Source organism: Habropoda laboriosa, unplaced genomic scaffold (assembly GCF_001263275.1).
Source record: "Habropoda laboriosa isolate 0110345459 unplaced genomic scaffold, ASM126327v1 scaffold561, whole genome shotgun sequence".
In the NCBI taxonomy this organism is placed as follows: Eukaryota; Metazoa; Arthropoda; class Insecta; order Hymenoptera; family Apidae; genus Habropoda; species Habropoda laboriosa.
In genome coordinates this window covers 333348-348270 of record NW_017100686.1, presented here as the reverse complement: position 1 = coordinate 348270, position 14923 = coordinate 333348, and the positions used below count along the sequence as shown (strand labels likewise).

Genomic DNA, 14923 nt, shown 5'->3' with positions numbered 1-14923 from the left:
TAGTAACGCTATCCATTACGTAAAGTGGTCCGTAATAATAAATTTTAATTATTTACCTGAAAATTGCGTACATGACCTAGCGGGCAGTTATCGCTGCATAAACTTCGAGGGATATGAACTGGTCCAGTTCCTGTCGCCCATCTTGTTATATTAATGTCAAGCACCAGTCTGAAGAAAGTTCGAGAATTCCTTATTAAAGGATTTCGTTAAAAATTTCATTATTAGTAATATTATAAGAACATTTTTCACTGTTTATTTGCATCGCGAGATTCTGTAGAATTGTAAAGTTTTACTTACTCTTCTTTCCATGTACCAATGAGAACGTAATCAAAACGACCGTCTTCTTTTCTCTGGTATTGGTATATATTATAAAATCCATACGCATCACCGTCGGACTTAAATTTTATTTCGGTACCCTGACGACCTGAATGTTAATTAAACAAAGTGAAAACACACAGTTGTTCGTCGTTTATAATGTCTAGCGATTATATCTAATTTTTGTTAAACTTTTATAAGGAAATTTAAACAAAATTTTAGTGTATTCTGAGTATAATTTTAGTATCGTTAGGATGTTGCCTAAATTTATGAAATTTATGAAATTTATTAAATGGTATAATAACAGACAGCATTGATTTGTATTTAACGATGTGAGATGAAAATTAGTATAATACAGATATCGCTTACCGATAAAACTAACATTTCGAATGTGTTGAAGCAATTGCTGACCACTGGGTGCCGGGCGAAGTTCTTCGCACAAATGGTGACTAATTCCAAAGTTATTCACGCATTCTTCTTCGATTAAATTATGAACACCGTGTGCCATAGCATAAACGGCATCAACTGAAATCAATTACACATAATGGATTAATACGTTGATACTTTTGTAATGCTTAAGTGAGAGTATTTAATCTTTATAGAATTAAGAATTCTATGAAAACTCTTCATCTCTCACCGACAAACGGTACCAATCCTTCTTGTTCGTAATCAATTAATTCCTCGGTGCCAGTACAGCGTGTTACACTTGCAGTCGAATTTGTATTGAAACTGCATTTATGATGTTGAGACCAAAATTCGCGAAACCAAATGTTCCGACAGTTCACTATTTTCCCAGGTAGCTGTTCGTGTGGCACGTTACTCTCACTTTGACCTCCGCACTCGTTATCCATTCTTGGACGAAGATTTAGATAGTAATTGTCGAAACCTATAATTACCATTTGTGGACAAGAAAATACGTTATGCCTTGGATAAACTATCTTTGAAACTGACAGAATATGTAAAATATGATAAATCTAAGTTTTTCGCGCTCAACTTCATTTAAAAGTCATAAAAGAATATGTGTTTTTGTCCCACCCTGTATATTCCACGAACCATCTACACACGCGAATATGCGAATATACGGGTCTATTAAGCAAATATATAGAAATAAACTGAACTCTGTTAATTTACCTAGAAGAGATGTTCTGTACGGTAATATTGTGATTGCACCTTCTGCAGCAAATTCTTGATCTCTCACGGGGTACACTTTCGCACCCCATGAATCACTGCCTATCCACATAAAATGCCCCGTACGATTGGCTCTGACAGTTGCAAGAAGAAGCTTTCTGACAATAATAAATCGAAAAGACAATGATTCCTTTACCGAGCGATTACATAGAATGTATATTAAAAACGACGCTAAAAACGGGAATAACTGAATATTTCACCTTATATTATCCTCATCGACGAACAGAACGATGCCTCTGGCGTTATGCTTCGAATTCAGTCGTTCGACGATTTTATCGAAATCTTCAGTTTTTGAATTTCTCAAGATCTTCTCACTAACGGCTACGCAGATACCGTATTCCATGGACAAGGAAATAAAACTAGCGATACCCTGCGAAATAGACAACGTGCCGATGATTGTCGATATAAAATTTCATTGCTGAAAAAAATGATCGAAAAATATCTTCCAATATTAGCGATGAAGTTTGCATTCTAAATACCTACCTATAGAGTCGATGTTAGTTTAGTGAGAATAATTTAATCACCTTTTCTCCATAATCACCTTCAACTGCTACTGTAGAAACGTACTTCCATCCGAGTTGGTGAATAATTTCAACCATCGCTTGGGCTTGAAAATTATCCGGTGGTACCACTCTGCTGAAGTATTCGAACCGACTTTTATCCGAAAGTTCTGTGCTTGTTGACGCATAACTTATTTGTGGTATCTACAAGCACGGTAATCATCTTTTGCTGTTAATATTGCACCGTTAAGAATTTCGATACTAACGATTGTGACCTATTGTACAGTCGATGGAAGAAATATAGCGAGGTCGTGAAATTACATGTTCGAACATATCGACAAGCGAGTCGACAGAATCCTGAGAAAATAAGGATTAGAAATCTTACTTATTGTTAGTCAGAGCTGCATCAAGTATTTATGCTTTAGCTTTGATTCTGTTGTAATCGAAAACGAAAAATGCTGTATTAAACCTTGGATTTTACTGTACCAATCGGTGTCGTTACTTAATTTTCTAATTTATGACTTCTCTATATTTTTTCCACTGGCTATATTTGACATTATGCAATATTAATGACTATCACATGTTAGTCAAACTTTGGAGCGAATTTGCAGTGATCAAAGGCTAGAATTTATCATTTATTTATTGAATTATTTATTTAGTATTTATCATTGTTACAATTAATAATCATTTATCAATTATTCCTTTGTCATTCAACATTTCTTGAATTTAGATCACTGTACTACGAACTCGACGGGTAAAAATAGTATTTTTATTGCACAATAGATCCCCTCTCTCCTTTTTATTAATGTTATGCAGAGTACGTCAACATCGCGGGATAAACAAAGGTATGCAAAATTGTTTGGAATAAAAAAAAGAGAAAAAGAAATCGAAAAACTTAATATTTCGCATTTCTTGCATAAACTAGAGCATCCGACACTCGCGTCGCAAAATGTTTTTACGCTCGGTGAAGTTGACATTTTTTTTATACGCACATGTGCGTCGTTTCTATATTATGTAAATGCGTTTGAAGTTTCACGCTGAAAGAAGCGTACACGATGCGGTACACAGAACGGTATTAAAATGATTACACAAATGCAAAACAGATCTCTCGCTATTCTTGGTAAATTATATGCAGAGTGACGCAGTAATTGCGGCACATACAGACAGAGGGTGATTTCTCATGAAAAGAAGAAGAAAAAAAAAAAAGGTGACGAAGTAACGGAATAAAGATTTTACCTAGGAAACCTAGTTTTCCAGAAAATCAATTTCAAAAATTCGTTCCATAGACGTACGAAGCATACAATCACCCTCCTCCCGCTTTTAATATGATTACTGGGAGGATCCTATATAGGTGAATATCTCTCCATTTTCTATATTCACGCGTACAATATTTATTTGCCTACAATTTTCTAACGAAACGTTCATTTCAGAACTTCATACAATATTTCTTCCTTATTTTTATCTAAAGAATAGCAGCTCGTCCAAAATAACTTAGAACACCCTATATATATATGTTGTCTTTTTTGACTAAAAATAGGTATAAAATATTTGTTCGCAGTATGTCAGGTAAACATTCAAATTTTCCATATTTTAATACAGAGTATCGGAACGAAGTTGAGAGATCACACGGAAATATTTTCTTATAGAACAAGTATCGGGAGTGTGGAATTTTTCGCATTTTAATCTGCTCCCTTTGTACGCGTTTTCCTTGAGCATCGGATCGAAGAACATGCTTTTTCGTCTAATGAAAGTTCTACTTCCGGAGACTATTGTGCAGCCTCGAGACGGTACACGCACACAGAGAGGGAGCAAGGAATATGTTAATAAGAATGAAAAGCACTGACCTTGAATAATCGGAGAATATTGGCCACCATAATGGAGACTACACTGAACGAAGCTCCTATAACGCCTGTCACAGGTTTATGGGGCACATACATAGGCGGTTTGTCGTTTTCACATTTATATTCGGATATATCCTGGGAACGAATAAAAGATACGTCACTCGCTTTGTAATTGTTTGTCTACTTGTCTATTGTTGTTTCGTCTATTTGTTTGACAGTTTCGATGAATCGAAAGCTGCAGTGGCGGAGTATCTGCAGTGTTTTTCACAGGACTACAGAGTGACGCGAAATAAATCACCCGATCTCCTTTCGTTCCATATTTCCGAACAAATTTGAGAAATGATTTACCGCGATTTTGTATTATATTTTGAATTTTGTTGTAATTATCAATGAAACATATTTGTCAGCAGCAGTGACAATGAAAATTAACCCTTTGCTTCGTAACGATGAATCAAACTCGGCCAAAATGTGACTAAAGAAGAATTGCATTTTTGTTAAATTTGTATGCTTGCACCAATTTCAGCTTCAATTCAAGCCTGACAATTACCAAATACAAATTCCATACAATATTTTCACTTGCATTTTAATTCAACGCTGCATATGAACGGCGAACAGCCGAAACTAGCGATTAAAAAATCGCAAAGCAAGGGGATAAACAAATGTGAAGCCACCGCTTTCAATGTAGTCCCTTTGCGACTACATAAACGCATTCCAGCGTCGGATCCATTGATCCTAACATTTCTAGTATTCACTTTCTGCTACCTGTTTTAATACCTGCATTGCATTACTTCGAATTGCACAAAATGACGGAAAATGCGTTCTTTTCACGGATAACTTTCTATCTTTTCAGATTTTTACTTTTCCCTTTCGTTTCTCACGAAGAGAAAAATAAAGGAATTGATAAGTACTTACTTGGTTCATATAAGAGCGGACAAATTCCATGCTCTGATCGAGAGCATAAGTATCGCTGCTGCAGGAATCGAGAATGAGTGCACCTAAAGTGGTGTTAGGCAATAAATCATCGTCCGAATTAATCTCGTCGAGAACATACAACATTGCCTCCAAACGTTGCATTCCTTTTTCCTCTTTCACTGCACCGCATGGCGACTGACCCATAGAACCAGGCACCTATGGATAAGAATACGGCTGTGTGTAAATAAAGTATGTATCAAATGTATCTTCGTTGTGCTCCGTAACCACGCTTCCGTCCAAGTGGATTTTTAGATATGATTATAGTGAAACTGGCAGTTCGAGGATTTAATTTACGACCTCGCTATTTCGTGGACCGTACTATACGCAGAAATTCTGTATTTCTGCGACCATAAAGCAATTTCTAGACTCCGATTTCTGGTCCTAACTGTCAACTGCGACGTAAAAGTTTTAATAAAAAAGTCCCACAAATAACTTTGCCGGACGTCCGTGTCGTAAATCTAATCCACTTAACAATTATTGTAACCTTTCAGCGGGGACAGGAGAAATGATAAATATACGGAATATGTAATATGTGAAAGAGTAATAGTCAGTCTCAACATTGTGAGAAAAGCTACGAAGACTCGTATGATAATTAATATAATTGTGAGAAAAGTTATAAAGACTCGTATGATAATTGATATAATTGTGAGAAAAGTTATAAAGACTCGTATGATAATTGATATAATTGTGAGAAAAGATATAAAGACTCGTATGATAATTGATATAATTGTGAGAAAAGATATAAAGACTCGCATGATAATTAACATAATTAATCAGTGATTAAACGGAGATTCAGATCTTGAACAGGTAGAAAATAGTTTATGTCATCCTACGTAAGAAAGAAGAGAAAAAGTACCTCGATAATTAATAAAATCAAGATTTAAATAATAAAATCTGTAATAAGTATTACGAGTCGATTCTGTGGACGTAATACGAGGGATTTAACTGTGTCTTAACACAGTAAACAAGAAGAAGAATATAGTCATCTACTGGTAATTTGTCTTAAACGAATAATAAAACAGAAAATTGGAACAGATCGAAACATACGTATGTTACGACAAAAAAAATTAATTAGAAAAGCATATTTAAATGTCACGATTGCTTTTGCACAAATAATTCAAACTGACCGTCATCATTGAATAAATAAAAAACGAGCGGAACGTTTTAACGGTGAACGGAGATTATTACTGTGAAATGCGTCATATTACTACCGCCACACCTGCACAGTTCCATTTGTTTTTTTTTCATTAATCAGTCTGGCAGGTATTAAGTGAATCTCGAGGAGATGATTGACGTTCCGGTAAAGCGTTTTCACAGTGATACTGTAGATTACATCCGCTACGAATATAAGTGTTCCCCAAGTATAACTTATGTGTTAAGAAATAATCGATGATTTATTTTTAATTTATTAAATACACTATGCTTTACGCAAGAAACGTAGAATACGATATTAAAAATGTAAAATACAGTAAAGTTTCTCTGAATATTTAACTGAAGAAATAAAGGAACAGAAGATAAAAAGATAGGCAGAAAAATTTCGAATCGAAAATTAGCGAAATATCGCATAATGGAACGTCTTCTAGAAATAAACGCGGAGGAGTATTTAAATCCCAGTGGGACCGTGATCACGTTGAGTAGCTTCCTTTCGTCTTCAATAGATTTACAAACATTTCAGAGAAGAAACTACTGTCTTCTCTAACGAGAAAATACGACGACTTTACCGTATTTTGTAATTACTAAGAAATCGATCAATCAGTGTTTATTGATTCTTCCGTCGACAATTCGCGTGGACAATCACAGAGTGTGTATAGACTTTGCTACTGGCAATAATGGGATGTTCAGCGCACGAACATATTTGTGCAAAGTCACGGTGTATGACTTTGTAGATTACATATTCTGGCACATTTGCCAGCTGAGAAGGACATTAATCTTCTCCGCTTGAAAATTCCATAAAGCCGGTTCTGATATGCCCTTGTGAATTTCTTTATAAAGTGTCGCAGAGTCATTTACCAAGTTGATAAGAATAAACTGAGAATCGATGATTCCACCCCTGCTACAAGCCACCCTAATATTTGTCGATGTAGACGAATTGCCGAGCTTCAGAGTAATATTTTATTATTTAAAATAGAAAAACAAGGTGAAATTGCAATTGAGGCCACTTATGGAGAAAATCCGTAAGTCATGGGACACCATTTGACCGTTTTACAATAAATCGAGTTCAGATGAAGGATTTAGTTATTTATTCCGATACGGCTGGTGTTTTATTATAATTAATACAAAAAACTGAAATATTTATAATAAGGTCCAACACCGGAAATTGTCTGCGTCTAGCGTCACAAAAAGATATTTCAACATTAAAAAACTATACTCGGTGCAAGTAATCTGTAAATAATCGTTTAATTTAATAACGCGGGTGTTTAACAGCGTTAATTTAAACGTAAAGCTGAAATTAGTAGGTGTCCCATGATTTATGGACCGGGCTGTATGTAATATATCAAAAATAATTACTTCTCTTTTGAATTTAATTGCAACGACTTTCTATTAAATAATACGCCAACGAAAACTTCGAAATCGATTTTCTTGAAATGGAATTTCAGGGTATGTGCCTTTTTCCCAATCAAAGGCCTCGATTCCTTTATCCTTCATCTTCACCCCTTGAAATATCTCTCACCTGTTACCGAACAGACGAACCGTGAATACGAATGCAGAAAAGACGGATCACCCTGTATATATAAAAAGGAAATCTATCGTCCATCGGTATTACGAAGTGTGGCTTAAAGAATGTCGATCCACTTCCGGAATTTCTACATTGCACGGATTCTGGTGTATCGGTCGAGTTCACCACGGATATCACAGTTATATCATCGGGAAATGGAGTTATGATAAGGGGAATAGTATTGGGTACTGTAACACTTTACGGATAGGAACGAGGTTACGATGGTTTCTTCGATGTGCAAAACTTTATCCCACTTTTTCCTGTATTTTTTTTCATAAAGAAACATCCCCAATTGTACAACGATCCGCTGGGACACTCTGTATAGGAAATCCGTAGCTCATTATCTGTGTTGTTCGATGATCCTTAGCTAGATTCTCTGTCTGACCTTCTATCTCTTCTATTCAGATGGAGTCTGCGCCTTTATGTTTATGCCTTCCGTTATTTTTTTCCTGCTGGTCGAAGAGGAGCCGCGTCGTTTCTGAGATAATTTGCGATGTGTTCGTACTAATTGACGATTTTTTGTAACGACTGTTGGTAATTCTCAGTAGCTACTTCTTAATTTGTAAATTCTTATTCGTATCCTGCTGCTTCTTCGGTGGGCTTTATTTCTCGTGGTTTTCAGTAGAATTAGACGTTTCCTGACGAATGTCTGACGGTTGTTGGATAAAGCACGGACGTCACATCTGGACCACTTGATGTTCCGGGATTGCAGGAAAAGATCCTTATCTCAAGTTGATGCTTATTCCACATCTTGCAATTTCATCGCGAGTTCGCAGATGTGTAAGTACACACATGCGAGGGTGGTTTTTGCATATGTTCACGTATTGTTCACTAGAGAGGAAATATCCCGAGTTTCCTCGATTGATTGACAGATATCCTGTTCTTAGTTTGACGAATGTCAGAGTGGAAACGTCGGGAGAAATGGTTTGACACGAGAGGTAAGGGCAGAGATCATGAAATTCGAAAAGTAGTATTCTGTTGTAGAAATTTGCAACATTTCGTTTAATCACACTCGGTGTAATTCTTCCGTAAAGTATGTCGTTTATGTTAACAGAATTTATTCGATTTATACGATGATACCATAAAAATAGTAAATTTGGTATATATAGCTGTAATTTATGATCATTTTTAGAAAGATTGTCACGATAACGGACTGTCTGCAATATTACCGATTTTTTTATTTACTTTTCAATGTAAAAGTCGTAATTTTTCAATTTTTCAATTTTTAAAAAATTTTAAAAATTATTTCTACATTAACTATTACAGTGCAATGAGGGAAACAGTAGAACTTGATACTCTAGTCAGTAATAGTACCGAAGAAAAGAAGCTGAAGTCCATAACAAGTAGAATAAGAATAGCTTTATGTCAGACAGTTGCGGCTAGAACGAATTTCAGTAGTCAGTATCAATAATACCCGAACCACTGAAAGGAAACTGTCTTGCACTGTACAAAACACTGTCAGATTTCACTTAGCATGGTTTAATATTATGTTTCACATTTACGTACACTTGGTTGAATTTAAAAATACTCCAAATTAGCCTAAACAACGAGATGCGGTAAAAATTTGACGTACTTAAGTCTGACAATTTCGCGAGTAAGATTTAAAGTTCGTTCCTGCGAATAATCTCAGGTATTTAATTTCACGAAAGATTATGCTTTGCAAATTTGCAATTTAGCTCAGTACAACTGTCTCGAAATTTGCAATTTAGGAGAATACAACTGTCTCGAAATTTGCAATTTAGGAATGCAATTTTCGCGAAACTTTCAAAATGTAGCAATTAAATTTTACGACGACGCAACGAAGCCACGAATACAGTAGAATTTTACTACTTCACATCTTACTCTTCTACGTGGATTTCATATAAGATTCGATGGAAATTTACCTGCTCGTGCATAGGGAATATTCCACCGAGGATTACGTCACCGTTGATGCGTATTAGTTTCGAGCCGTCTTCGTCGCGTCCCTTACGATTGTGACACTCACACACAATAAGAGAATATGACACCCATGTTAAAATTTTCCCCAAGCTCATCTTGCTCAGTTGAAGATTAGATTGCCCTCTGACACCTAAAACATAACAAAAACACGATTTTCTTCTGTTGCAAGTAATTAGCTCGTGCAAATTCGCTACAAAGCGTTGATACAAATTTTTCTTATACATATATATATATATTTGATGTCTGTGAAATTTAACTCTTGTGTGTTTTTACAAGTTGATTAAATTTTTAATACGCCTTTCTTTTAATATAATTTTACAATCTCGCTCTTTAACACCCAAAACATAACAAAAACACGATTTTCTTCCATTGCAAATTTTTCTATCCTTATTCTGTGAAATTTAACTCCTGTGTGTTTTTTCAAGTTAATTAAATTTTCAGTATGCCTTCCTTTTAATATAACTTTACAATCTATCGTTTCAGCAAAGTGTCCTTTCTTTTGCTGCCACTGTTTTTTCCTTTATTTTTTCCAGAGACACACCTTTAGCTGGTCGACGATTACTTTAAAAATGTCTATTGTTTTGCTTGATACTGCCTGGGTTCATTTAGCAGATTCTTTCTTGTTGCACGAACGAATTGATAATGTGCCAGTTTCTTCAGATTTGTGCCAGTGATATTCGTTTAAAGTTCCATTTTAGCAGGGGATGGTAATCGTGCGATTTGTGACTTTTGTCTCGATAGATTAGATTAATTAGCAAGTGGTTGAATCTCGTGTAGGTTATTCGATATAATCGACTCCAGGTATTGTACTAATCTGTTGCTAATAGCGTGAACATCTTCTAACTACGTCGTAATTCTGTGAACACGTTTAAACACTATGCGACGCTGAATTTGATGGACACCCGGTAACGAATGAAACAGACTGAACAGCCTGACACACGCTCTAAACGCAATTTTCGCTATTTGAACTTGTTGCAAATTCTCAGGTAATTGCATATCCTTAAGATCAAATTTTTGAAAAGCCACTTTGCGGCAGGAATTAACGGAGTGACGTAATAAACTGCAAGAAAACAGTTTTACTTTGTTTTAATCGAAGAAGAAAATACGTTGTAAATTAGAACTTGAGAAAATTCTGTTTTAAATTTGTGAAAATTCTTTTGTAAATCTTAATAATTTGGCAACGACTGTTTAGCTTTGTTTCGCGTTCAATAAGTGTCTTGATACTTATAAACAAGAGTGTATATAGTATAATTGTAGTACAATGTTCGACAACTTGATTACTTTCTTCAACAAGCCCATCTAAATTCGTTCTCCTTTAGCAGAAAGCATTTGCTAATTCGTTAATTTGTCGTTTACTCTTACGTTCAAAGTGATAACGAAGATGTATTCAGAAACAGGAAACGACAGACGTGCATTTGATATATAGACTCGTCGAATGTGATTCAGCCGAAGCAAAATGTCTATACGCGGATCGTTTCCCCAATAGACATCTGCCAGATAAAAGAACATTTCAAAGACTACACGCACTTGCACAGTATTGGAATACAAAAATGGCTATAACTCGGGAACGAGATCAAATAGGGCACATCTTTCTATGAACTTTTTTCATTGTTTTTGTGTCACCCGTTGAAGTGGATACCACATGTTGAGAAACAGTTTGTGTATTGTTGCAACGATCGTTCCACTCGCAATATGATAACGGAATAATGGAAAAGAACATTTATGTATCTTTTAACCCGGTCGGGTCAAAAGTGACCCGTTAGCGACTCTCCAAAAGTGAATTTTTGCGCGACTAAAAAGTGACGGAAAAAATAAATTCGTACCGAGGCAAATAGGAGTATAAATGCGGAAAATATAGCCGGAAAATTATCAAATCATAATAATTATAAAAAATAAACCAGTATAGAATATTCACTTTTTTTTTTTGGAAATGCTTGCTAATTGGTCATTTCGACCAATTAATGGAAAGAAAAATAACGCTATTTTTTACACTTTCTCGTTGTTGTCACCGATATTGCACACATTGAGAACCGAGCTAGCCTACGTCAGATAAAAATCGAATAATTACACTGGATCACTTGCCTCTCCGATTTAATTATCCTGACCTGATTTCGAGACAGTGACAATAAAGTAACTGGACACTGTTCTATCCGTAAGAGAAAACAAATGTAACTGTAAAAATAACAAAGCAAGAGAAAATATACGAGCCTGTTGCTATTACATTTCCAATTGTGCAACGATACCAGAGAAAATTTTGCTAGATCTATAGCTTAATTCTCAACTTATCTATTTTAATGCACTGTTTCTTCGGAAAGAAGTTAAAAAGGAAAGAAAGTGAAGCGAAGTGGTAAGTTCATTTAACCGTACTTGGTCCGGTATACTTTTAGCAAGAAGGACGATAAAGAAAAAAGTATAAAACGAGGAGTAGCGAGATCTAATTTAACGCTTCCAAAACTTTTCAGTAATTAAATTTCTTCGGTGGAAGATCAAATACTACAAACACTTTCTTCTTTGAATAGGATGGAAAATATTGAATGTTATTGTACGTCAGAATGTGTATCCCTAACGCACACATTTCTCCCGTGGTATATCACGACTTTATATTCCCCTAGAATTTGCGTAATTTCTCCGCTTTTCTGTATCCAGCACAAGGACATGCTAGTCGAAATTAAAGATAGTATTTCTACGGTCCAAAAATCCATTCAACTAAAATACTACGCCATGCATTAACATTGTATCAACCTTTGTTACTAGCATTTGTTAAATGCGAGTCTTTGTTCAACCACGAATGCCCATTGTGGAGATTAAACATCCTATTATTAATGAGCATTGTTTCATCTCGACGTAAGATTCGAAAACAAAAGATTCTTGACCTGGAGACCTCTTGAAGAATATCTGGTCAGTGAATTTAATGTCGTTGAATGCCTCTCCTCTCTTATCCAAAGATTTGCGCAACCGACAGCCGAAATATACGAGACGTTTGATTTTTCGAAAAATGCGATAATTCAACGATTTGGAAGGAAGCGCAATCGAGAGATATTTCGTGTGGGAAAGCTCGTGAATTCTGATCGATAGAAGCCAGATATGTATTAACATAATACATTTTTCCTTTTTCGCCGACTTTCACATTTCCTTCTTTGGATTTTTAGCTCTTTGGTACCGAAATTGCGCTTTTCTCTCTCGTTTGCTTTTTGGCAAATTTTTTCGCACACTTTTAATTTCATTTAATCCTTCATTTTTGTCTTTTGCACACTTCTGTGTTAATTTAATCCTTAATTTTGGTATTTTGCGCATTTCCATCTGTACTCGGTAAAAAAAACGATAAATTTTAAGTTACAAATAATTTTAATTTTTGTTTTCTGCGCATTTCCCTCTCAATTCAGTAAAAAAAAAAAAAATGAAAAATGATAAATTTTTGTTTTCTTCGCATTTCCATCTTAATTTAATCAAAAAAAATTTGTAAATTCGACCTTATAAAATTCTGTTAAATTTCAAAACGTCGAAACGAGAGACTTTTCGGCCACGATTGAATACCTATCGTCTGTCACGTCCGTTACTAAAGTCCGCCTCAGCGAAAGGGTTGAAGTATCTTCACACATCGATATTGAATTTTGGAAAAGGCGCAAACATTGGTTCTCCTCGATCAAGATACGTTTCACCATAGAATTTTCCAGCTTCTTGACTATTTCGGCTGCAAGAGGTAAATACAAACACTATATGCACTCTAAACATGATCTCGTATCACTTAAACGAGCGATGCGAGACAAATATCTCGCAAATAAAGATACAACGAAGTAACTGATATTTCTAAGCGCGACAAAGTAGCCGATAAACATGAACGAGGACGTGTACTCACGGAAAGTGGATGTTAAAGCTTTCAAACATTAAAACTTCAATACTTTCTCTATTCTTTTTTTTTTTTTATACATCACGTAATGCATTACTTGAAATTGTTTAGCTTTAAGAAAACTTTCTAGCGCTTTAAAACTATAGCTTGACCCATTTGCCTAATACACTTTGTATACTTGTAACAAGTATCGATCGCTACTTAAGCAGAAACGTAATTCTTCTAAGTAAACTGTGATTTTTGGTCAAATAAATATACATACGTGAAATTTCATTTGTAATTTTATCCGATTGACAAGAATAGCGGAACACTGCGAGAAATGAACAATTTAAAGGGACACACGATTGCACATTTGCAAAGATCTCGATAAAGATCACGAAAACGATCGATCTTCGAAGAAAAATCCAACAATCTCTTTCATATTTCTCTTTTCACAAGTTACATTCAACATTTACAAGTGAATTTCATTCACAGGAAGACCTGATGAAGCAAATATGCAGATGCAATTTTCAAATATCTATAAAACTGCTGTCTACACCTTTGACATGTAAATCGTTAAACGACCGATTGCCACTTCTATTCCTCAGCATTCGCAATAACGACGTTCTCGCGTTCCCTTAAATTTTCTTTGGAAACGCGACACTTGCGATTTTTATACGACTGTTGTATTTCATAGCGGACAGCCCGAAATCGCGATAAGCTGCGCTAAACAACAACTGTGAATATGAACGAACTTTTTTATTCGATCGTGAGTAAACTTGCGCGGTTTCGCAGTGGTTTCGCGTGGTTTTCGCGCGGCGCAACGCAGAATTGCGTGTTTCCGCTGGATCTAGGCTGCGAACTGGTTGAAAAATTCGTGAACTCTTTTGAAAATTTGATCCCGTGATTATTCGTGATTAATACTAAGCAGCGATCGTGAGTTTTCGGTGCAGAGTGAATTATTATCATCAGTGTTCTGTGTGAAAAAATGTAGGAAAAGAACAGAAAAATAGTTAAAAAGAGAGGAAAAAACGTTAGCTTCTATATGATTTTTCATGAAAACGACGTCAATGGGTACGAAGCTTTGGGCATGATTCAAAACGTCTGTCAATCAAACTCAATAAAGAGAAGCATAGGCTTCAAGTTGCGGCGGAAATTCAGAAATTCCGGAAAAAATATCGAGAATCTTCACAATGAACTGGAAATAAATTGCAAACGGTATAGAGAAAAAGATGAAAAACGACTATTTCTAATTTAGTTCGAACGAAGTTTGAATTAGTTTCGATTTCTTTTTTTTTAAACTGCTTAGAAGTATTTTTATGTCGCAAAATTTACCCATAAAGAGCTACAAAAAGGAGCGGAGAACGAGGAAGAAAAGTAAACAAGTCAGCAATGAATGAATTCAGAAACACCTAATTTTTGGGAGAATGGGAAAGTTGATTATATTTCCCAGCACAGCAAAGCTGCTAAGATTTTATTCGCAAATACGAAAAAGATTAGTAACAGCTGCTGCTTTATTAACGTACGACCGCCTATTTTTATAGCAAGTTCTTTGAAATGTTGAATATAAGTAAAATTGTATAATAAAAAGATGATTTTGATGAATTTTTAAATTTTCTAAATTATT

At 35.3% G+C, this 14923-nt stretch overlaps 1 protein-coding gene across 1 annotated transcript in view; it reads right to left on the bottom strand.

Moving 5' to 3' along the window:
* LOC108576925 (metabotropic glutamate receptor 7-like) overlaps positions 1-9565 on the bottom strand; it is a 13617-nt gene extending 4052 nt beyond the window's left edge. The window contains exons 1-10 of the mRNA XM_017940000.1: positions 9416-9565; positions 4757-4972; positions 3848-3979; positions 2028-2207; positions 1704-1873; positions 1447-1601; positions 953-1201; positions 685-840; positions 298-424; positions 57-168 (exon numbers count right to left, since the gene is read on the bottom strand). Coding sequence (XP_017795489.1) covers positions 57-168; positions 298-424; positions 685-840; positions 953-1201; positions 1447-1601; positions 1704-1873; positions 2028-2207; positions 3848-3979; positions 4757-4972; positions 9416-9565 — 1647 coding nt within the window. The remainder of the gene's footprint in view (positions 1-56; positions 169-297; positions 425-684; positions 841-952; positions 1202-1446; positions 1602-1703; positions 1874-2027; positions 2208-3847; positions 3980-4756; positions 4973-9415) is intronic.
* Between the last annotated feature and the right edge of the window lie 5358 nt (positions 9566-14923).